General features: G+C 42.8%; 5 protein-coding genes across 11 annotated transcripts in view; 2 read left to right on the top strand and 3 right to left on the bottom strand.

The window, feature by feature from the left end:
- Positions 1–492: 492 nt before the first annotated feature.
- On the bottom strand, positions 493–8,523 carry LBR (lamin B receptor). Its single transcript, XM_002049682.4, has 3 exons — positions 8,349–8,523; positions 7,655–8,000; positions 493–6,397 (listed from the first exon to the last, which is right to left on the bottom strand). Exons 2-3 carry the CDS (start codon positions 7,958–7,960, stop codon positions 4,592–4,594), a joined length of 2,112 nt encoding a protein of 703 aa, XP_002049718.1. The 5' UTR covers positions 7,961–8,000; positions 8,349–8,523; the 3' UTR covers positions 493–4,591.
- Positions 8,524–8,789: 266 nt separating this feature from the next.
- Tango11 (transport and golgi organization 11) lies at positions 8,790–12,718 on the top strand. Of its 2 annotated transcripts, XM_015173909.3 has the most exons (3): positions 8,790–8,946; positions 9,094–9,755; positions 11,634–12,718. In XM_015173909.3, the coding sequence occupies exons 2-3, from the start codon at positions 9,189–9,191 to the stop codon at positions 11,919–11,921; spliced, it is 855 nt and encodes a 284-aa protein (XP_015029395.1). In that variant the 5' UTR covers positions 8,790–8,946; positions 9,094–9,188; the 3' UTR covers positions 11,922–12,718. The 2 variants fall into 2 exon arrangements, with proteins under 2 accessions (XP_015029395.1, XP_032292852.1); XM_032436961.2 differs by lacking the exons at positions 8,790–8,946; positions 9,094–9,755 and adding an exon at positions 11,466–11,561.
- On the bottom strand, positions 10,209–11,265 carry LOC6626880 (MIT domain-containing protein 1). The gene has a single exon (XM_002049681.4). The coding sequence runs from the start codon at positions 11,160–11,162 to the stop codon at positions 10,332–10,334; it is 831 nt and encodes a 276-aa protein (XP_002049717.1). The 5' UTR covers positions 11,163–11,265; the 3' UTR covers positions 10,209–10,331.
- A 564-nt stretch (positions 12,719–13,282) lies between the features above and the next one.
- HmgD (High mobility group protein D) overlaps positions 13,283–21,474 on the bottom strand; it is an 80,060-nt gene continuing 71,868 nt past the window's right edge. Inside the window, exons 1-3 of one of the 6 annotated variants that reach the window (XM_032436963.2) lie at positions 15,924–16,059; positions 14,093–14,305; positions 13,283–14,025 (exon numbers count right to left, since the gene is read on the bottom strand). In XM_032436963.2, coding sequence (XP_032292854.1) covers positions 13,807–14,025; positions 14,093–14,242 — 369 coding nt within the window. In that variant the 5' untranslated portion in view covers positions 14,243–14,305; positions 15,924–16,059 and the 3' untranslated portion in view covers positions 13,283–13,806. Of the gene's footprint in view, positions 14,026–14,092; positions 14,306–15,225; positions 15,368–15,846; positions 16,060–21,474 lie in introns of those variants that run through there. The other 5 variants (XM_015174339.3, XM_032436964.2, XM_032436962.2 and 2 more) reach the window with 5 other exon arrangements.
- On the top strand, positions 18,403–19,658 carry LOC6625902 (uncharacterized). Its single transcript, XM_002049678.4, has 2 exons — positions 18,403–18,846; positions 18,911–19,658. The coding sequence occupies exons 1-2, from the start codon at positions 18,511–18,513 to the stop codon at positions 19,400–19,402; spliced, it is 828 nt and encodes a 275-aa protein (XP_002049714.1). The 5' UTR covers positions 18,403–18,510; the 3' UTR covers positions 19,403–19,658.

The following is a 21,474-nucleotide window of genomic DNA, read 5'->3' on the forward strand; positions in this document are numbered from 1 at the left end:
CCGAAAATAGTAATAGAATTCGTAATGTAATTCATATCACATTTGAGTCACTCGAAAAATTAAATTTTGTTGTTATTTTTAATTTTTGTTAAAGTATGAAGTTAGTCAATTCAAAACTTGCAACTTGCATTCCAGCGAGATAATTTCCAGCCCTAAACAGAATGTCAACATGTTTGTTGAGTAACTCATGATGTCGCCTGGTTGATTTGTTGCTACTTGTGCTTATGACGCTCCGCCAGCTTGAGTGGCACCCAATCTGGCGCCCGAGCTTGGACGAGCAGTCAACACACACACACACACACACACACACACTCGGTATCCCTTCACATATGCATTTACTTGGCAAAGTTATTAAAGTCGCGTAAATCAGTTTGAATGAAAAACTTGATGCGACTGTCGCGCTGTCAGTTGGTCAGTTTGCCAGTTAGTCAAGTGAGCATTGCCCACACTTAGAGCTGTAATTAATTATTTGATAAAAGTACAAGCATTAAGTCAATTAAAACGAAATTTATGCCAGGCGTTATCTGATGCTGACAAAAGGCGTGATTTACAATGCATTTAATGCGTGCGTAGATTTCTCTAAATTCTCATTAAACGAACCACACGAAGTCTCAGCCAAGAAGTTGGCCATAAATTCGCCCAGATCTGCTGCCGAGTGGGCAGGCCATTTAACACGAACCGCAACTCGAACAGCTCAGGCACACAGGAATTCTCGAACTAGTTGCATTCACATTCCAAATGCAAGAGGCACTCGAATTTTCAACTCGAATTCTAATTAGCAAATCAAAAATTCAGAAAAATTTATGTTTCAAGAGTGAAAAGATATTGAAGTCTTTATGTTTGACAAATATTTACTGAGATAAAATCTTGCTATATTATTTTTTTATTAGCCAAAATTCGTCGAGCGCCTCCCAGTTTCACCCTCTGCAGGAGAGAGGGGAGTAGTATATCTTAACCAGACTCGACATTAGCTATTTCTCGTGTTATCAAAAGTTTCGGTAAGTAAGTGTATTAAATCGTCGATGCCCTGCTTTCTCATCTTCCTTATAATCGTAAGAGTTAATCTAATTATTTATTTTATTTTATGTAAACTATTTTTTATTTTTTATTTTTACACTTAATCTTAAGTATTAAAGCATCTGCTCAGCAGTCTAATCTAAACAAACTTAAAGCTTCTGCACTCCCATTTGGAAATTTAAGAACCTTTTGCAATTAAGAGTTCAGCACAGCTCTTCAAGTGCAGACCAGCCGAGTGGTGGGTGGTGGGTGGTGGTTGGTGGGGCAAGGATTGAAGCCGAGTTGGCACTTTTCGGTCGGAGTGGAAGTTTTCTAAATGTTGCTGCAAATTTGTTAACTGTAATTTTGTGGTCAAGAAACAAACACACACAAAAGGACCGGCAACATTTTGTGCACTTCCAATTGGACGCCAAAGCAAACGGAGCCCGGTCACATACACTGAGAGAAATGGCTTGAAACTACAATTATTACAATTATGTGTTATCGATAAAACTGAATCGAAATTACTTGTAGAGTTTTTTCCATATTGAATTAGTTAGTTAAATTTTAGAATTTGGCTTTCAAACTAAACTAGATAAACTAACAACAATATTAGGGGCAGAAATTAAAAAAGTTGACGTTTTTTTAAATTTCCAAATAACAGTTTGCATTTATCGATTAATTTGAGAAATTAACCAGGCTGCAAACTGATTTTCAAGCGAACCAGTTCAAGTTCGGGACTCGAATTAAATCAAATAAAGATATAGAAAAATGTGGAAACATCGATGAGAAACGGTTTTTCCTCTAGGTTGGTTTGAAAAGAAGAAAGGAGCTGGTCATAGGAAAAGTTTGGCATGGAACAGTTTGTTAAATTGATTGATTTTTTTAAATATAATTTTAAAAAATAATTCAATAAACATCATCCTACATCAACGCCAGTTCCACGTCGATTTAGCAGGCGCCTAGCTAGTCCTTTGTGATGTTTTCCAACACTAGCCATTATTATTCGCAGCCTTTACTATACTGCACAAAATCTGACTATGACCAATACAATTTCAATCCAATTTAGCTCAAGGATTGTGCTAATGTCTGTGCTTTCTCTGTTCCTTCTGGAGCTGCAGGGAACTCCGCCTTAAAAGAATCGAATCGCAAGTCCTGCTTCAGGAATCAAATCGCCCAACTTTTGCTCGAATCGATCACCTATTTTTGTCAAGTGTAGAAACTTGTCTATTTCTTTTGGCCGCTTGTTGTGCGTAATTAAAACAATGTTTGTGCTTGCAGCTTTAAGAGACGCCACTTGCTGGAGCTGTACTCAGGATTTGTGTGACCAAAAATTGAATCAAAAAATAAAATATTATGTAGCATATTTCATGGCGTTTACACGGCAACCGGGCGCAGTAAACACACAAAATGTTGATGATGATGAATGTCAGCGCCCCACAAAAGAAGTAATTTTGTGGAAAAAGTAACACCACCCACCTCCCCCTCCCCCAGCTAACCTTGTCGACAGCCAGCCAGGGAGTAGGCGTGCCCCAAAGCCGTTACAACTGTTAATGACATTTACGAATGTTTGCGAGAGTCGCCCCAACATTCTCGAACTCTGCCGCCGCACATAATGCCAAAATAATGACGATGCCTGGACCCAGTCAACCAAGCCGTCGCCCTCCTCCTCCTGCCCCTCTCCCACAGCGCCGCTCGCATGCAATAGAAAAATGACGCGGAAACTGTCAAAAATATGAAAAAAAAAAAATAGTAAAAGGAAAACCGCAGCCAGCGCCGCCGTTTTGCGGTTTGCTTTACAAATGACCGTCGGCGTTGATAATGAAACTGTACTTCCCTCGGCCCCCAATTCCAACAGACCCCACTCCTCCGCCCAGTGCCACGCCCACTCAACGAAAATTATACAATAACGGCGTCAACATTAGCAAATTGTTCCCAGCGAGCAGCACGGAGCTGCCCAGCGAACTTTCCGTTCTGGCGAGCTCCAATTGCAGATCCAATTATTTGGGAAAGAATCCGCCTCAGTCTTAAGTTCGCTTTCTTAACAATGACAATACCGTAAATAGTTAAAACTGATACAAAAACTCAAAAATCAGGTACTTTATGAGTACGTCGCCTTACAGGAACATTCACAATAATTTTGGTAACTTAATCTTCGGTCAGCTCAGAGATAGACCCCAGACAAACCAATTTTCAGATCGATGTCTATTGAAAGGAAAAATTGTTCAGAAAAACAGAAGAGAAAAGCTCTGGTGCCTACCGTTAACGAGATCACAAATATATATAATAATATATATTAAAAATGCAACGTAATATTATATTAAGTTTTCGATAATCCGCGAAGTCCTTCTTGGGACTTTTTCATAGATCTTACGCTTTCTACCTTATAGAAGCTCTGTGGCAAAAGGATATTAGGTGTAACCTATTTACTAAATTAACTAACGGCATATTTATGATATTATAAACTCAAAAAATGTCGTGGGAGCCAGCGTAAGCCCAGAATTTCAAGTTTTCTTAAATTAAGTTAGAAATTGTGTTATTTGACAATAAGTTTTCTATTATTTCCTTAGTAATAGGTTATTGTAGATAACATTCAAAAACGAACAAATAAAGATAGCATTGCTTAAAATAAATTTAAAATTCAAACAAAGGGAAAAATGAATTATTTAATAACTTAAGCCAGAGAAGCGAAGTTAATTCAAATGCAACGGATGCTCTTGGAACGCCATCTGCCAACAAGAAGAAGCAACTTTTGAGAACGTTTTCTAAATACGTTCTGCAAGCAGTGCACAAGCAGTGTATTTTTATGTGCAACAGTTTGACCGTTAATATTTCAAATTTATCTTAAGACTGGTTTTGCTTTTAGATAAACTCTGTAATACCGGCTAATATTTTCCGATTACAGCCGATTTGCATAAGGTTTAGCTTTTTGTGCTTAGTTTGACATCTAAATCAATTTGCCATCTTAATCTGGCAACATTATTCTTGGTCAAAATTCAAGTGAAAATCGTCTGACCAAATATTCTATATAGATATAGATATCTCGGGGTATACCCGTTGGTAATATACGAAAACATAAAAATAGCAAAACTAGATCATATTTTTTTCGTTTCGTTTTCTTAAGAAACGAAATTATTTTGTTTATTATAATAAAGTAATTGCGATATTTACATGGTAAATGATTTAAAATTTGCATAAGCTACAAGTATCATAAAAAGGAGTTAAATAATATAGTCTAAGTCTTAGAAAATGTCTAATTATATAAGTTGCATATAATTATTATGGCTATAGCGATTTATTATAAGGCCTTAGCAATATATGTATATATAATTTTCACGATTTCTTTTTGTCACGAAGTTAAATAAAAGTTTGTACTAAAATCATTGAAAGGGCAAATGGAACTGCGACGCGCAGCAAGCAAATGTGAATGGAATACACGATATATATATATATATATATATATATATGTATATATATACAAAGAGAAGCAAATTCGAATGTAACTAAAAGCTAATAAAATAAAAAGTTTGCAAATTTTACTCGTCAACGGTGGGCAGAGCCAAATAAAAATGAAAATCGATTGAGCGACACGAGATTAGTAAATCTTGGGGAGTATATAGTAGCGCACCTGGGTGCAATAACGGTGCCAGGACGAGTGATAGCGACCCTGATTGCGTGCATTGGCGCGGGTGGCGCGATGCAGCAGAACGAGCACCAACAACAGCAGCGACAGCACTGGCGGCCAGGCGGGCCGCAGGGACATGGGCGCGCCCAGCGCACAGAGGGCGAGTATATCGCCCAAATAGTTGGGCTGGCGCAAATGTCCCCACAGGCCGCTCAACAGCAGCCGGCTGCCCTGGTAGGTGTGTATGGTGTCGATGTTCGCGAAAATGGGATTCTGTGAGTTCAGGCGATACTTGTACTTGTAGGCGCAGCTGTATCGCTTGATGCACAGACCCACAAACAGCAGCAACAGCGCTCCAGCTGGCATCAGGCAGCTGCCAATGGGCACACGCTGCTCGTAGAAGTATTTGCTGACCGAGCTAAGCAAATAGGGCGTGGCCGCATAACGCAACAGCAGCAGGCAGCCGTAGCCCTCGTGCTGCAGCTCAAAGGAGCAGCTCAGATGATGCTCGAAGAGCAGCGCATCCAGCACATAAATAAGCAGCGAGCTGGCCGCCAGCAAAGCGCCGGCATCGTAGTTAAGATTGTTCCAGTAATAACGCAACAAGTAAACGTAGCCCTCCTGGGCTTGTGGCCAATGGGGCCACTGCAGCGTCTGGTAGATGTAGCAGACGGCATATAGCAAGGTGCTGACTAGCGAGAGGCGATAATAGTATTGCTTCCAGTCGACGCGTCCCAGCCATTTGGGATTGAGCTGACGTCCCAGAGCAAAGTCCACCAGAAAGTTGCCGCTGCGTCCATAGTCATTGGCCAGCGTCTGGCGCAGCACATTGTATTTGGTGGTGTCCACGCGCCAGTAGCTCCAGCTGGCGGCCACAAATGCGCTGACCAGTCCATAGATGCAGAAGCGCAAATAATGACGCAGCACAAAGCTCACAATCGGATACTTTAGATACTCGACAATGCCGCCGGCGATCAGCAGGGTGAAGCACACGCCCAAGCCATTGAATTTGTAGGTTTCCCGCGTCAGGTGGACCCGTCGACCTGGCAGCAGAGCCACCAGCAGAAACACCACAAACTGATAGGCCGTAAAGACGCCAACGACATGCGTTTGGAACACCTGACGTGTCAGATAGTGCCAGTCGAGGAGTACCGTGAAATTGGCGCGCTTCAATTGACACGCATTCCGGGCCGTGCAGCTCCAGGTGAGATAGTAAACCAGACCGGGCATCAGTACTAGCAGCAGCAGTGCGCCCGGCCAGCCGCCAAATTCGCGTGGCACCTGCAGTTTCCGGCAGACGTTGCTCTCCAGCAGTGGCGTGGTCGAGTGTCGCGTGACATTGAAACTGCGGAATGGCTCCTCATCCTCCAGCTGTTCGTCCTCCTCATCTATATCCTCCTCGCCGGTGGAGTAGCTGCGCTTCGAGCTCTTCTCGTCGTCATAAACAGAACGTGAAACGGACCGACTGTAGCGACTGCCCGCATCCTCCCTATTAACCGTGGGCGTACCCGCCACATTCGAGATGGTCTTCGATAGAGAACGTCGCAGGCGATCTGTAATACGTTTGCGTATAGAATCCGTGTCCACATCCGCTCCGCTGCCGCTCTCAGTGCGGATCTCAATGCGTTGTGTAGTCGTCGTGCTGCTGCTGTACGTTCGTTGGCTGTCCGGGCTGTTCACCGAGGAGGTGAGCATCGCCTGGTTGGGCGCACGCGACGATGTGTTTGTAGTCAATGTAATCGGAAAGCTGCTCGAATTGCGCACTGGCGATGGTACCTGAATAGTTTTCAATTATTTTAATAACTTAAATTAGGCTCAAATTTAAATATAACCAGTTTCAAGCGCATCAGGCTTTCAGCTCATCCCGAGACCCGCCCGCCAACCAACTTGAGCCAAATCGTAAGGATCTGGAAATGTCTCCTTCTATGCGTCACATATTCCATGACAAAAGTGTAATACCCCCTGCAAAGGTGTAAAGGGAACAACAAACTCGAGCTGCATATGATATGCACACGGAATACACATCTATTTTTGAGTTCGAGTCATTTATACAGAAGAGACTTGGTTGAGTTGAGTCTATACTCAGCTTATCAGCCTCATGAAGAATATTTATGGGCAGAAGGTGCATACATAACGAATATCAAATGCTCTTTTATAGAGAGTATTGCAGATATGTGAGAGATAGCAAGGCTCGTAATTGATGAGTTTGCTAAAGAGAGTTCTTAAAGACAATTGATTTTTGCAGATCATTTCTCGATCTGTTCCAGCTAGAGTTATATGATATTGTTAAATGTTTAAACATATATGGAGCACAGTAAATTGTTCCCAATAAATCGTGGCGATCTTAATAAGTTCTAAGGAGCATAATGTAGCTAGAGAGTTGCCAGTTCTGGGCAAGCAGATAAACCAAAGAACTTGATTCTAAAGTGATTCTATAGATGCCGAACTTGACCAGATTTGTCTTAAATATAAGGAATATAGCAAAAAGTTTTAAGCAAGAATAGCTTTCAAGCTTAGACTAAGACTAAGACGAGGGCGACGGCAGACGTAAATGACTTTATCAACTTGGCTGTTGATATTGATTAAGAATAAATATACTTTTTTGGGCACGCAGATGTTTTCTTCTGGCCGTAACATATTCAATGACAAAATTAGAATACCCTCCACCTCTCTTTGTCCATGTCCATATGTAGATATGCGAATGCATATGTAGACCGTTTTCTTAGGGCAATCGAAAAAAAATAATAGTGTATCTATGCGCGTGACAGTTGGTGTATTTCTGCACTGAACTCGATTCACCTTCTATTGTTTATGCTTTTCACTGTTATACAAAAAAGTAAAGGAACACACATTAAGGTAGCACACGACTGATAAGCTCTCAATACACTGATTAACCAAAGGAGATAACAAAGCTGATAGACTCGGCCCGAAAACCAGTTAGTTAGCACACACACACACACACACACACACACACACGCGCGCGCGCTAAGAAAACAGTCGATGTTGTATAGAGAGAAAAGAACCTGCACCAACCTCATTGACTTCCTTGATGGGCGTCGGGGACTTTATTGTAGCTTTGATGGAGCCTGCTGCTGCAGTGGGCTGCCCGGCAGCGGAACGCGGTCTGCTGGAGCGTCGTGTGCGCGGCGCTAGATCCACTGTGATTGGCTCCGGCACCAGCACCTTGTTGCGCGAGGGTGAGGCACGTGTGCGCGCTGCAATGCCCTGTGTTTGGGCGGGGGGGCCGGCTCGTCTAGTCTGTGTGCCGGGCACGGCTGCAGCGGCGGCAACTGGTGCGAAATCCTCTGTGCGGCGCGGACGTCTTAAGCGTCGATCCATTGCAGTAGTTGCTCTATGTGAATGGCCTCTACTGTGTGTGCTGTAAGTACATACACAAAATGTATTTATATAATATACAATATACAATATTATTAAAAGTGCGATCTATATTTTATTTATAGTCTTCGCCGCACACACACACACACTCGCACACACACACACACACACACTCGCACACACACACACATGGCCGTGCTGCAAGCTATTTGTGTTTACACTTTCCCGCCCTGCCCCGCCAGAAACTAGCTACCTCTTCCGCAACAACAACAACAACAAGAACACTTTTCAGCTGGCACACAAAAAACGGCGCGTACTGTACCCGGCGACGTCGACAGCGCAGTCGACGGCGACTGCAGCAAATTCTGCTGTCTGGCTGTAATGCACTTACAATAAAACCGCAGCCAATGTGCGTTGAATGTGTTTTTTGTTTAAGTTTGAATTGAATAAATATTTGTGTACGTCTTCTTTTCTATTTAGTCACATTAATATTGCTTATATCAGCCTTTTCAGAAAGGACGCTCGCCGATTCGTCCGAATGCTTCAGAAATTTTGTTATAAATGAGCGCGGCAACGCGTTCGCGAATGTACATGTGTGCGTGTGTTAATGTCAGCGTTTCGTGGTGAATGACTGCGCGTTGCAGAGTTGCCAACCTAGAAGGCATAAAAGTGCAGCCAATAAATAGAGAAACTTATAAAGGTTATTGAAATTATAAATAGTTATCATTATATTACGTTTTATTACTCTATAAATGTTCTAATAGCAATGAATTAAATAGTTGCATTATTAATTGCACTGCTGCACAGCCCTGTACTACATGCAGCTGAAGCGCGTTTATGGTCATTTTTAGTACATTCTTTTGCTGCCTTTTCGCACACACATAATTCTACAACAAAAGGCAGGCAGCGAGCATAAAGGGAAAAAAAAAAAAAAAAAACTTTAAAATTAACACGGAATATACGGAAGTTTTTCTGTCAGTTCTAAAAATGTAAGTAGCACAAAATTAACAAAAAGTTCCTCGACGCAACAAACAGCAAATATGTTGTGCAATCTCTACTTAAATTACCAGTGATTTATAACTGTTATGAAAACGTCTCTCTCCCAACGCCACCCATAACATCTGGCCGTGTCCCAGCCTAGCGCCGCAGCCACACCCCCTGCAGCCGCCTGTAGCCCGACGTGTCGAAGTGGACACCGGATCAACAACGTTGCAGTTAAAGCCAGAGCGCTATGGTCACACCGCAATCACCCGCACCCATGTTCAACGGACTGGATGATGATTTGTACAACGATGCGAAGTTCGCGCACGAGATTAACGACAAGATGCGCGTGCCGAAGCGCATTAAGGCGACGGGCGAGTTCTCCGATGAGGATCTGTTGCTGTCGAATCAGAATGGGATGATCAGTTCGTGGAATTATCATGACAAGATCGATATGAATGTGCCAGATCGGATTGTGGTGCTGGGGCATAATCAGCATTTGGAGACGCGCTCGGCGCCGCGTGAAATCCAATTGGAGAACTCCATATTACCCAAGAATCCGTCAATGGGCTTTCTGCGCGTCCAAACGCCGCCGCGCGTCATCACACTCACCGATCATCATTTTCCGTCAGCATCCGAGGAAAGCTCACCACTCAAACCCAATGGCAATCTCTATGGTCACAATCTGGATGGCGACATGTACGACGACGACGACGACGAAGATGCCCGTGCCACCCAATATGTGCGCTCCAATGGCAACATACGCATGGGCTTTCACAACAGCAACGATGCCAACTCCGTCGAATCGGACTCGCAGGTAAGCACACGCAATGTAGCCATCGATTTTTCATGCCCACTAAACGCCACGACGCGAGCCGATTCCAATTCTGGTATTTCTGATCCCCAGTTACGTCACATTTCAGTTCGTGACGCCGCACTCGATACAATTTCGAGCAGCGTAATCTTTCAGAGTCCACTTTCATTATCAGCGCATGTGCTAATGCAGCCCCCATGACGAAATCCGAGCGCCTTCAATGGCAACAGCTCTCCTACACACACACACACGCACAACCATTTTTTTTTTTTAATTGTTTAAAGATTAATGAACTGCTGGCGACAAGTGAATCGTCTGGCATTTACGTCTTGAGGTGCAGCTCAGAGCAAATATTACGCCTCAGCCCGAACCAAGATCAGATCAGATTTAGGCTTCTTATTATGCTCGTACTAAATATATATATATATCATCTGCCATATAAGCCCAGCAATAATCTTGGACGGATTTCCTCGACTATATTTGTATGTATATTTCATGCCACAATTCGTTTTATAAATATCTGAACCAAATGTTTTTTATCCCTATTTTGCGTGCCACCAAATTTCCAAATGGCGCACATTAATCGCTTGAGTAGACGTTGGCCAGGCCTTGAGCATGATTCTCAGGATCTTTGGGCGGCTGTTTGTAGGCGGGCCGCTCAGTTGGTTCCTTGTGTGGCTTGGAAAAGGCGCGACACTTCCAGACGTCGACCTCGGTGGCCAGGCACTTGCGAAAGTCGTAGTCGCACAGGCCCAGCGTGTACATGTGCTCGGTGGGCTCAAAGTAGTGCAAACCGCGTCCAATCTTGATGACAACACCCGAACTGAGCACGATCTTGCGATCGTGCAGCGTTTCGTCCAGCTGGAAGTTCATGTGAATGTTGCCCGTTGCCAGATCGGCGCGAATCTGCTGGAGTACGTGCAGCTGATTCTTGGGCAGCGCCGGATCCGGCCGCGTCGTCAGTCGTATGTACTTCAGGTAGCGACAATTCTTGACCAGCACCTCGAAAAAGTTGAGCAGGTTCTTGAACTGATGCTGCTCGCTGAGATGCGGCTCGTTCAGGTGCGCCTCCTTGACACTGTCATTCAGATAAGCACCGAGCAGACGCTGATAGCTTCGTCCACGTGCGTCCCGCTCAATGACAATATGCTCCAGCATTTTGCTGGCATGCAGATGACCCCTGACCTGATCCCGCAACTGCTTGGCGCGCGCCTCGTACAGCTTCAGATACTTGCCGCACAAATGCTGCTTCTTGGGGTCCGAGTTGGACAGCTGATTCAGCTTAAAGATGCTTTCCTCGTACAGCAGTATCGCCTCCATAATGTGACCCGTTTGCTCGCACTTGAGAGCATTGCTTATGGACTCCAGCTTGGGCAGGTCCTCCTCGTCGGAATAATGCGCCTGTGACATGTCTGACCAACAGTTCTCTGTACTTTAAAAATTTTGTTTACCAACTTGTTTTGAGAAAAAAATGTGCACAATAATTTGACCAACTGCTCAAAATGCCAGGAATACTACGATGCCTTCCGAAATTTTGAGAATAGTTCATCCATTTTCAACACGACCACGCAAAACTGCAAAGTTTTGTAAGCAAACTCTGTCGATTTGCCAAATGCATTTACAATTGCAAACTCTTAAAAGTGAAGCCTTGATTCATCCTGGCAACAGGATTACACAGCCAAAATAGGCTGATTTTACCTGTTGTGATTATCTTTCATAGATTTGTCAAACTTTAGAGAATAGCAAACAATTATCGTCAACTTTATATTTATATATTTTATTTAAACGATGGTTTGTCAAAACTTTACCGTAAGTTAAGATCAGCCATTATCCATGCTTAAGCCCAATCCTAACGAGCATTTCTCCGTCTCTTGTCCACAGCTCACAACGGGCAGCGCCAGCAAACGCTCCCAGCTGATGCAGCTGCAGCAGCAGCAGCAGCAGAACAATTTGGATGCCTCGATGCTGGCCCACCGCGAGGGCACGCCCATGGGCGAATTGACGCCGCACGAGGAGATACTGTATCTGCGTCGTCAGCTGGCCAAACTGAATCGGCGCGTGCTCAACATTGAGATCAATAACGAGCAGCGAATGCAGCGCGAGAAGATTGTCTATTGCCTGGGACTGGCCTACTTTGTGCTGAAGACCATCTTTTGGCTGAATCGCTAGAGATGGAGCCCGGGCTGCAGCCTGATGGTGCTTTCCTTCGTTTGTTTTCCCTTTGCTGCATACACACACGCAACGCTAGCCGGGAAAACTGAGCAGTTTTCAATGTTTGCTTACAACTTTTAGTAATTTTTTTTTTTTTTTTTGTTTGTAAATGGCCACAAGAGAGAGACTTCGTTAGTTTTTTTTGCCATATTCGTTTTAAGTTATGTAATTAAATAAGCACAACCTCGATATGTTTATCCGTCGTGGAACCCAAAAAACAAAGCATCAATTTAAATAATTTTGTCAATACATCAAATCGAATTAAGTCAAAATGCTTCTTCTTATACGCAGAACCTGTACTTGTTGTTTTTGTGAACTGTCGCGACCTTGAACTCTTGTTGGTGTGTGTGTGTGTGTGTACCTTCCGAACCCATCCAAAGCACGGAACTGAAATATTGTTTTATATACATATATATATATATCTATCGATTTGTGAATTAATCTAATGGCGCCTAATTTTTAAAATCACATTTCAAAGTTGATCTGAATTCTCGTGTGCTTTTTGTTAAATGTAGTTTTTAGCCCAAACATTGTTAAACATAATCGCATGGAGTAATATTTGAGCCCAACAACATGAAACTAACGGTATTTCTATGCAATAGATAAAGATACATAACATAAAACTTAAAACTAATGAATTTTTGATGGTGAAGTTGAAATCTAGCGAAACCAGCAAAACATATGAAATCATTTAGCTTTAGTGTTCGATTATTGGAGGATGATATTTAAAACAATAAATAAGTAAAATGTTTCAACACTTGTCTTATTTTTTGTTTACTCTGAGCTGTCTCAGGGGATTCCCCCTCATGTACCCAAAGAAATCGCTTGGTACCTTTTTTTTTTTTTTTTTGTTAACGCATTCAAAAAAATGTATTTTATTTGTTTTTATTTGTTTCTCATATTGGAATTAAATTATATAGGTATTAATTAAGACTACAAATTAAATGCAATACATCTCGTGTTTTATGCAGCAACATCTTCAGGATTTAACAAAGATGTTTCTCTAGAGTTCAATAATTACGAAAAACCTGAGCGAAATATTTCGTTCCTTTTCGAACGTTGTGAAAAAGCTCTCTCAAGGCCCATTCAATTGTTTTCATTTGTTTGTTTGTTTGTTTGTACACTCTTTTTCATTTGTTTCTCGATAACTTTTAACATTATGCATTAGAGCTATTGGTATATTATATCGATCTATATAATAGACGGTGACAAGCCGTTTCTTCTGGCAGACCCTAGCAATGTCATCATGTTGTGTTCTTGGGGCCGGGGCTGGGGCGGGGGGGCTGGTGCCGTACAGGATATTCTCAGAACAATTGTAGTTTTCGATTTTTAGTTGTTTTTATTTATAATGGAATTACGTTATCGTTTAATTTACAAATTTTTATGCAAGATATACAAATTGATCAATGTTTTATTTTTTTGCCGTCTTCTTAAATTGTTTTCTTTGAAGGCGAGAGGAAGTATTCCGCGCCTCGAGCTCGACTTAAAAACTGTTTTGTCCTCTCTCGTAAATATGTGTATACTAAAAGAAACGCCTACTATAAACTTAAATTCTTATGTATAAATACAATTTTGCATATGTTCTTCGTGTTGTTACATTATTCAACAGTCGCGTTTTTTCGACGGCAACTTTCCTGTTCAACGGTCTTTGTATTTCTATGCTATGGTTTGTTTGTTTGTTTGTTTATTTTATGTTTTGTGTATGGTTGGTGCAAGTGGAGTGTAGGGGGGTGGGTGGTGGTGTTGGGTGTGGGTGGAGTTTAAACGAAATGCGATTGACTGACTGACAGGTCCACTGATGATGTTCTTGTGGTTTCCTTGATGACGCCTGTGAAGCGATCTCTTACTCGCTTTCATCATCATCGTCGTCATCAGAATCATCCTTTTTGCTTTTTTTCGCTGGTTTTTTCGCAGGTTTTGAACGTTTCTTGGCACCGCCATTAGCAGCAGCACTGCTGCCGCCATTGGCCTCAAAATCTTTGACGGCGCGATCGTAATCATCCTTAGCCTTGGCTGCCTTTGCCTCCCACTCCTGCAAGCAAGAAACGGTCGAGCAGTTTTTCTATTAGTTTTCCATAAAATACAATTTACATATGCACATTCAAGCTGGACGGTGCCAGTTTACTTACCGACTTATCCTTCATTGCCCGCCATAATTCACCACCGCGCTTGGCCACCTCGGTAACTTTGATGCCGGGATTTTCGCGTTTGATCGACTCGCGAGCGCTGTTCAGCCACAGCATGTAAGCGGAGAGCGGACGTTTTGGTTTGTCGGCCATTTTCTTTTGTGTTGTTGTGTGTAAGTAGTAAAGTTACTAAATTAATTTGCTATAAGCTTCGAGCTGCAATGATTAAATAATTGAAAAGACAAGCACACATTAGTATCATTATTGCAGGAAGTAAAGAAGAATAAAATGCACGCCATGTACTCAGACGACCAGGGAAGCCACCACCACCAAAAACCGAATAAGCAACCAACACACATGCAGCAATGGCCGCGCGCAAAGCGTCGCGTCAAGAGAGATGGCAATACTGCTCACACGCACACACACTGCTGGCGCAGCGTCGACGCTGACGTTTGAGAAAAGCGCGCGCGCGCGCGTCTTTCTGGTCGTACTGATATACAAGCGACAGCAGAGTGCGCGCAGCTAACAATATTCACCTATACATATCACAAATTAATTGCATTAATAATGAACAAAATAATAAGCGTTTGAATGCCAAATTACAGCATTTTCGACATTAGCAGCCATTTTCGTTCTGCACTCCCTCAGCGTTGAGTGCAAACGACCGAAATGGCAACACTTTTTTCTGTATGTACTGCCGCCCGCCTCGGACTGGCTGCTTGGGCCTGCCAGTGTAGTACAGCAGCGTCGTGTGTGCGACGCGCTCTTTGGCACAGGCCAAGCGACGTTTTGTATGAGAAATGTACTACAAAGAGCAAATTTTGATGGGAAAAAGCAAGGCATCAGGCAGAAATGCACAGAAAACTGTGCTAAATATGCTTATTAAATGGCCGTTAAAGCAGCATTTTTACTTTTTTTTTTTTTTTTAATGACACTCGTCCGACATTTAATAAATTGCACATTCTTTGTTTCGCTAATTTGGCTGTCAGCTTTAAATGAATTAAATGCGTTAATTCTCTTTTGGTCAATTGAATAAAATGAATCAAAAACAAGTTTGTCACACTTTAAATTTAGATTTAGTTTTTGATTGCACAAAATTCTTTTAAAATAATTTTTGACTGCTTGCGTTTACCAACCTTCCACGTTTCTTCGCCGACTTCAACTGTACTGAGTGAAGCAAGCAAAACGGTAAGGAAACTGAAAGCAGCAAGCGTTGGGCGCGCAGCGCAGCAGCGACGTCGGCAGCAGATAAATTGCCGGCTGGGCTGTTTGTCTGACCGAGTGATTGAGAGAGAAAGAGAGAGTGAGCGACCGAAAAGAGAGAGCACAAAGAGCGAGGCAAAGCAGAAACTCGGTTAAATGACGAGTAAAAACAAATACAAATACGGAAACAAAGTAAAATATGTGAATAGTCCAAAAATTGCGCGCATTTTGGTTAGCTGCGCGCGGGATTATAAGAACAATATATTGCCCAAGAAGAATTTAACGCATGGCTCAAAAACAATTATGCAAAATTAATTAAATGAATGGCCTAGGCAGCCATTTTGACTTGGCGCCGCTCACGGCGAGCAAAAACCCGAAATGGCAACGCTTTGGTCTCTTGGTACAGCAGCGTCGTACTTTTCACAGCGACGAACTGAAGTGTGCTCTCTAGACGGCAAAATGTGTGAACGATGACTGAAAATGGTCGTTAATTCATTTGATTGTCCCAATTAACGATGTTTCACTGCACTATTTTAAAAAAATTATGTATATACTTGTCTTGTGCGTTCACTATAATCCACTAAGTATATTTTTGATTTTATATTTCACAAGTTCTTAGGACTCAACCAACCTTTCTCGTGTGCTGCTCAATTTCAACTGTACGGACTCGGCGTCTGCTGTCATTACGAAAGCAAGCAGCTGCCAGCTGGTAAAAACGGTGAGAGCGTCGCAGTCGACGCAGGCAGCAATGCTCTTTAAGATGAGTGCGTGACGCAACATGCGCTTCAACAATTCACGACTTGGCACGCCTTTTGATAAACGTTGTAACGATGCATACATTTTTTGTTTAACATTAATAATACTGCACTTTAATATATATTGTTTATTTTAACTGATCTATTTTCGCTTAATATTACTTATATACATATTAGGTTTATGAGCTGCTTTGCAGATTATTCGTTCTGTCTCACGACACGTTACCATATCTAGGAGAGTCAACATGAGAGAGCGAGAGAAAATACAGCCGGCAAATTATCTGAGACGCTCGTTGAGATAAATCAGAAGTAAAAAGTTAAAGCAGAAACACCGCTAAAAGCCATGTAAAAACAAAAACAACGTCAATAAAATGCTGTTTGAAATGTAAATAGAAGAAATGACGAACACAAAGCGCATTTGCAATAAAAACAAATTCAAATTAGCTAACTTACAAATATGAACCATCTAAAATATACCTAATGTGCCCCATATATTCCCTATGAGAGGTACGCATACACACCAAAGCCGAGGCCAGTCAATGGCTCTCTCATTGGTACATACAAAAAGAGCTCTAGCTGAGACTGGACTTAAAAATGGCGCCAAAACACAAAATTGTAGTCTATAGATGGCTGTAAAAACATATTTTGCATGAAAAACATGCATCGAATGTTTTTGTAGATATGTACATAAATAAATGCATATTAATATATAGTTTTTGCTGCTGAAACTCAATGTTGCTCAATATCAATAGCCTCTCTTTTTAATATATGACTTGCTTAAGCGCTTGAGCACAGACAAGCCGTACATAAATGCATATAAGACTCGTATTCAATCGCAAATATAAGAGACAATTGTCAATAAAGTTATTTAATCACTATTAACGCATACGAGATTTACCAATTTATGATTTTGCTTCTTGCATTTGGTTTCTTCTCGTAAAGTGAGCATTAGTTTCATTCATAGCAACCAGCTTGCTGTCGTGAGTACCAACGACGCCAAACACAAGGTTGAAACTATTCGCTGACGTCACAAATGAACGCGATACTCGAAGTGATACAATATAGTTTTCACAGAAAACGTATTTCTATAATTGTACTAACAGTAAATGTTTTAACAAATTAATGCACGATTTGCAGCATTCAGGTTTATCCAATTTGAGGGTTTGAGAAGAGTTGTACATACATACATACATACATACATACATACATATATACATTACTGAGCAACATTTTAGTTTTAGTCGTATTCTAAATATAAAAGTAGTAAAGAGAGATTATTATCCTATTCAGAGTTTTGCATTGAGCAACGATCGCGGTCCTTTCAGAGCGCGATCCTTCTGTACTTCGTTTGTGAGAAATCGCATGCAATCTCATGCAATGAAATACATACACACACACATACATACATACATAAGTTCACAGTTAGAATCGACCACAAGGGCAGCTCTCAACATTGTAACGGCTGCTTGTAACTTCTGCTGTCCCGTTTAGGGTTAAACATTGCAGAGATTTGGCGGCCAGTTACCACCCAAATACACGGCAGAGGCTGCGGATCAGTTTCCCGCCAAAAAAAAGAAAAGAAAAATATGGAAAAAAATGAGCCGAACTAAAGCCTAGAGGAAAAATGGCGTTGCAGTTGATGCTGTTTGCTCGTAAATTTCTAGCAGGGAGGCAGAGGCAGAGGCAGAGGCAACGGCTGCCGACCGTACAAAGGATAACGATGTCACGCGCTGTTTGCAGTTCACAAAACAACAAGGACAGCATGAATAGACGAGCCGGGAAACTAACGCAGGCAGGATAGCTGGCAGGCAGACGCAGGACTCGCCTCGAATTGTGTGTGTGCGATGTCTTGCTAAGCTGCATTTGTGCCCATACGAATTCTTCGAGTTCACATGAAAATGCTTAGGGTAGCTGTTGGAAGTAGGTATGCGATAACAAGGACTACGACAATTGCATTTGATCCCTTACATACGGAAATACATATATGTATACATATGTACCATTAAATGCCTGCAGTCTAACTGAATTTTGAATTTGCCAATAAGAAAATATCAGTTTTCGCCTTGCAAACGGAAGTTGGGCAGGTTGATGGGGAGAAGGGAGAAGTGGGGGGGAAGCTTCCGTTAGCATCGCATTCGCCAATCGGTTGCCAGCAGCTATCGATAATTGCTTTGCGACTGCTCTTCCTCTTCGCTAGACGTGCTTCTTCTCTTGATGGCACTGCAGACGCAGCAAAAGCAGATATGCGAGAAATAAACAAAAGCTGGCAGCAAAACAAAAGCAAAGCCAAAGCTTCAGCAATGAGCACGACAAGAGCCGAACGCCAAGAGAAAAAGCTGCTCAGAGCAAAAGCAACAATCGGCAGGCCGCAGTTCTCAGCAAGCATTTCGTGCGCGCGGTCGCCTAACGGTTTTTCGCATTCTCCCCTCCACCTCGTTTCCCTGCTCGTGACCCTGCTTAGGCATGTCCAGCAATGGCGGTGGCCTACCATTTCGCTTTACCGACGAACGGCACATGAAGTTCGTGGAGCTCTACAGCCGCGAGCCGTGCCTGTGGAACCGTCGACCATATCTATGGGGTGCTCGGAATGCCGCCTACAAGCGCATACAGCTCGGCATTAACGCGGAGACGGAGCCCAATGAAAACTCGATAACATTGCAGGGTGTCAAAATGAAAATCAAGAATATGCGCACTGGCTATCATCAGGAGCTAAAGAAGATCAGGGCCAATCCAAAGTACACGCCGAAAATACCTTGGTTTGCTCCGTTGCACAAGTTTCTGGCACAGTTTCTGGACAAGGTAAATGCTCCCATAACCGTTTCTAATGCATTCAGCATTTATGGTGAATATTCCGAATAAGCAGAAATCGGAGGAGGAGGTGGTGTTGGTTCCTTCACCGCCCCTAAAGCGTTTGCAGATCAAATTGCCGCGCCTGAAGACGATCAAGCTCCTGCCGCTGGAGGAGTCCGAAGCGAAGCCCGATATCAAAATGGAACTTGAGCCAACCCAACAGGTGCTCATACCAACCACAGCGCTACCCCTAATGCCCGCGCTGACCCCACCCCCGCCGCTGCGCCTTATCACACCGCCCGCTCAACCGCCCTCGCCAGTTCCACCTCAAATACTCGAGGTCACCTCGCTGCCCACAGTGAACTCCACGTCAGTGGACCGACCGCGGGCGCTGCAATCAACCGGCGACGATGAGTTTACATATTTCGGTCTAAGCGTTGCGGCCCAACTGCGCAGCATGCCCCTCTCGAATGCGATGATCATGCAGTCCAAGATTCAGTATATGCTATCGATGGAGCGTCGTAGGATTGGCGGTGACACGACCGAGGCGAACTTCTTTGCGTAATTGGGAGCTCAATGAATCTTATAAAAGATACAGCTTAATGGTTCCGGTTAACCGGAAGATAACTGAAGCTATAAAAGTACTTGATGCTTTACAGGAAACAACAGAAAAACTATACGAATATCTTTGCTGCTGCTTATGTGTGATTTAAGAAATATTATTTATGAATTTCCTAATAATTGTTGGTTAAGTGTAATTTTAAATTATTTGAGACAATGTGCAAATATCTTTTAAAAAATAAATATCATGCAGGTTCATATTTCAATTCAATAGAGAATGGATCGTGAGTTTGTAAGCACGAAGATGATTTATATCGGGCATCGTATCGTATTCTTCTGTTATTTTAGTATTTACATAAGTATATTGACTAGCAATACATCGGGTTGCTGTTACTCGAATTGGATCAAGTTCCTCTTTCGTTCCCTTTTCACCACACATTACCGAATTAACGGATTTTGCTTTACATAACATGCTTTACAGAATAAATTACTAGATTTATGTGTGTTGGTTCGTGTCACGAAAGATAATATCACACGTGCCCATCTCTAAGTGCTGATATCGAAACGACGTGTAGCATTAATGTTTTACTTTGTTTAGTTCTAAAGAGAAATATGGAAATATCCTCGTACCCGAGCATTGAGCATTGCATCGTCGCATAAACAGAGCAAGCAAATGTTAAAGCACAAGGCAAGTACATGAAAAAGCAAAAGCAAAAGCAAACCGAAGCAGAAACAGCAATGAAAGCAAACCGTACTGTACCACAAATTTTGCCTGCTAGCGCTTGGCAGCTAAGAGCAGCGAACAAACAACCAAAGCGAGCGAGCAACTGAGCTGAAGAGAGACACAGAGAGAGCGAGGGAGAGAGAATGTGTGTGCGTGTACGATGCATGAGTGTGAATGCGTGTCATTGTGTGGGTAAGTGTAGGCTGTGCCGTATTGTCGAATTTTCGCGCTATAACGAAATGCTGTCTTCAATAATAGCGCAAACTAGCCGTCTTTTTGGCATATTGGCGAATGCGGCCAGCATGAATCACAAATACCCTACACACGGCGACGGCGACGTCGTAAGCACACACATACATACATTTTAGATACACATGCATACATATATGTAGATATGTTTATGCATATTTGTATGTAATCGCCTGTGCATGTGTAGAAATCGCCGTTCGATTCTCCGACTCAGTCAGAGAAACTGAGAAAACCGGACGAATACAACGGCGACAACGAATTGCTGACTGCGATTGTTGTTGCGGTTGTTTGTTGTTTTCATTTGTGTTGTTTTTTATGAGCATGCTTATCGTACGGCTCTGTACGGCATTGGATTTTGCAACAACAAAATACCCTACAATGTGTCAGTTAAGTTCAACAATTCGATTGGTAAAGACTTCCAAACTCTTACATACATATGCATGTATGCATGTATGCATGTATGCATGTATATATGTATGCATGTATGCATGTATATATGTATGCCATTCTCTCTGATTGTTCCAGTTAGAACAATTGATTTCCCGTGAAAAGATAATGTGGCCTATCAACACTTGAGACATGCCCAAAACTATAAATGTCCACGACATGCGTTATCCTTGTTAGGAGAGGCATCAATATCTAAGCGGCCTTTTGAGCGCTCGAATGATCATTTTTTAAGGCTCAACAGTCAGGCCTAAAAGTCTGCCCACGGTCCGACATGCATCGAGAAGTTCATAGCTTCACTTTCGCACTTCGCCAACGAAATTGGGTCATATGCCAGCGATGGAGGCGGCGGCGGCGGCGGCGGCGGCATGGCCCAGAATCAGAGCAGACTCCCCAGTTCGAGTCGAAGTTGGCGGTGGAGTTGAAGGTGAAGCTGGAGTTGGAGTGCGAGTCCTGTTGTTGTTGTTGTTGTTTCAAATCGCGCAACGGCATCGTCAGCCACACTCGGCCACAACAATAGGCAGCACATGAAATGTGTTTAAGATACTGAACTTGGCCTTTGAAAGACTCTGTGGGGCCTCTCGTGTGGGCCCAATCGGCCTGACCGTCCGCCCGTCCGCCTGTCTGACGTCTGCCCAGCTGTCTGCTGTTTGGGGCCA

The sequence above is a fragment of the Drosophila virilis genome, chromosome 5 (genome assembly GCF_030788295.1).
Source record: "Drosophila virilis strain 15010-1051.87 chromosome 5, Dvir_AGI_RSII-ME, whole genome shotgun sequence".
Lineage (NCBI taxonomy): Eukaryota > Metazoa > Arthropoda > Insecta > Diptera > Drosophilidae > Drosophila > Drosophila virilis.

What these genes read in the sequence shown, in the direction of transcription:
- LOC6626880 (XM_002049681.4), bottom strand. Translation starts at nt 11,162, where the DNA reads ATGTCACAGGCGCATTATTCCGACGAGGAGGACCTGCCCAAGCTGGAG.
- Tango11 (XM_015173909.3), top strand. Translation starts at nt 9,189, where the DNA reads ATGGTCACACCGCAATCACCCGCACCCATGTTCAACGGACTGGATGAT. An exon ending in CCGTCGAATCGGACTCGCAG is followed by an intron (nt 9,756 to 11,633) that starts GTAAGCACACGC and finishes TCTTGTCCACAG; the next exon opens with CTCACAACGGGCAGCGCCAG.
- LBR (XM_002049682.4), bottom strand. Translation starts at nt 7,960, where the DNA reads ATGGATCGACGCTTAAGACGTCCGCGCCGCACAGAGGATTTCGCACCA. An exon ending in CCATCAAGGAAGTCAATGAG is followed by an intron (nt 6,398 to 7,654) that starts GTTGGTGCAGGT and finishes AAAACTATTCAG; the next exon opens with GTACCATCGCCAGTGCGCAA.
- LOC6625902 (XM_002049678.4), top strand. Translation starts at nt 18,511, where the DNA reads ATGTCCAGCAATGGCGGTGGCCTACCATTTCGCTTTACCGACGAACGG. An exon ending in TGGCACAGTTTCTGGACAAG is followed by an intron (nt 18,847 to 18,910) that starts GTAAATGCTCCC and finishes CCGAATAAGCAG; the next exon opens with AAATCGGAGGAGGAGGTGGT.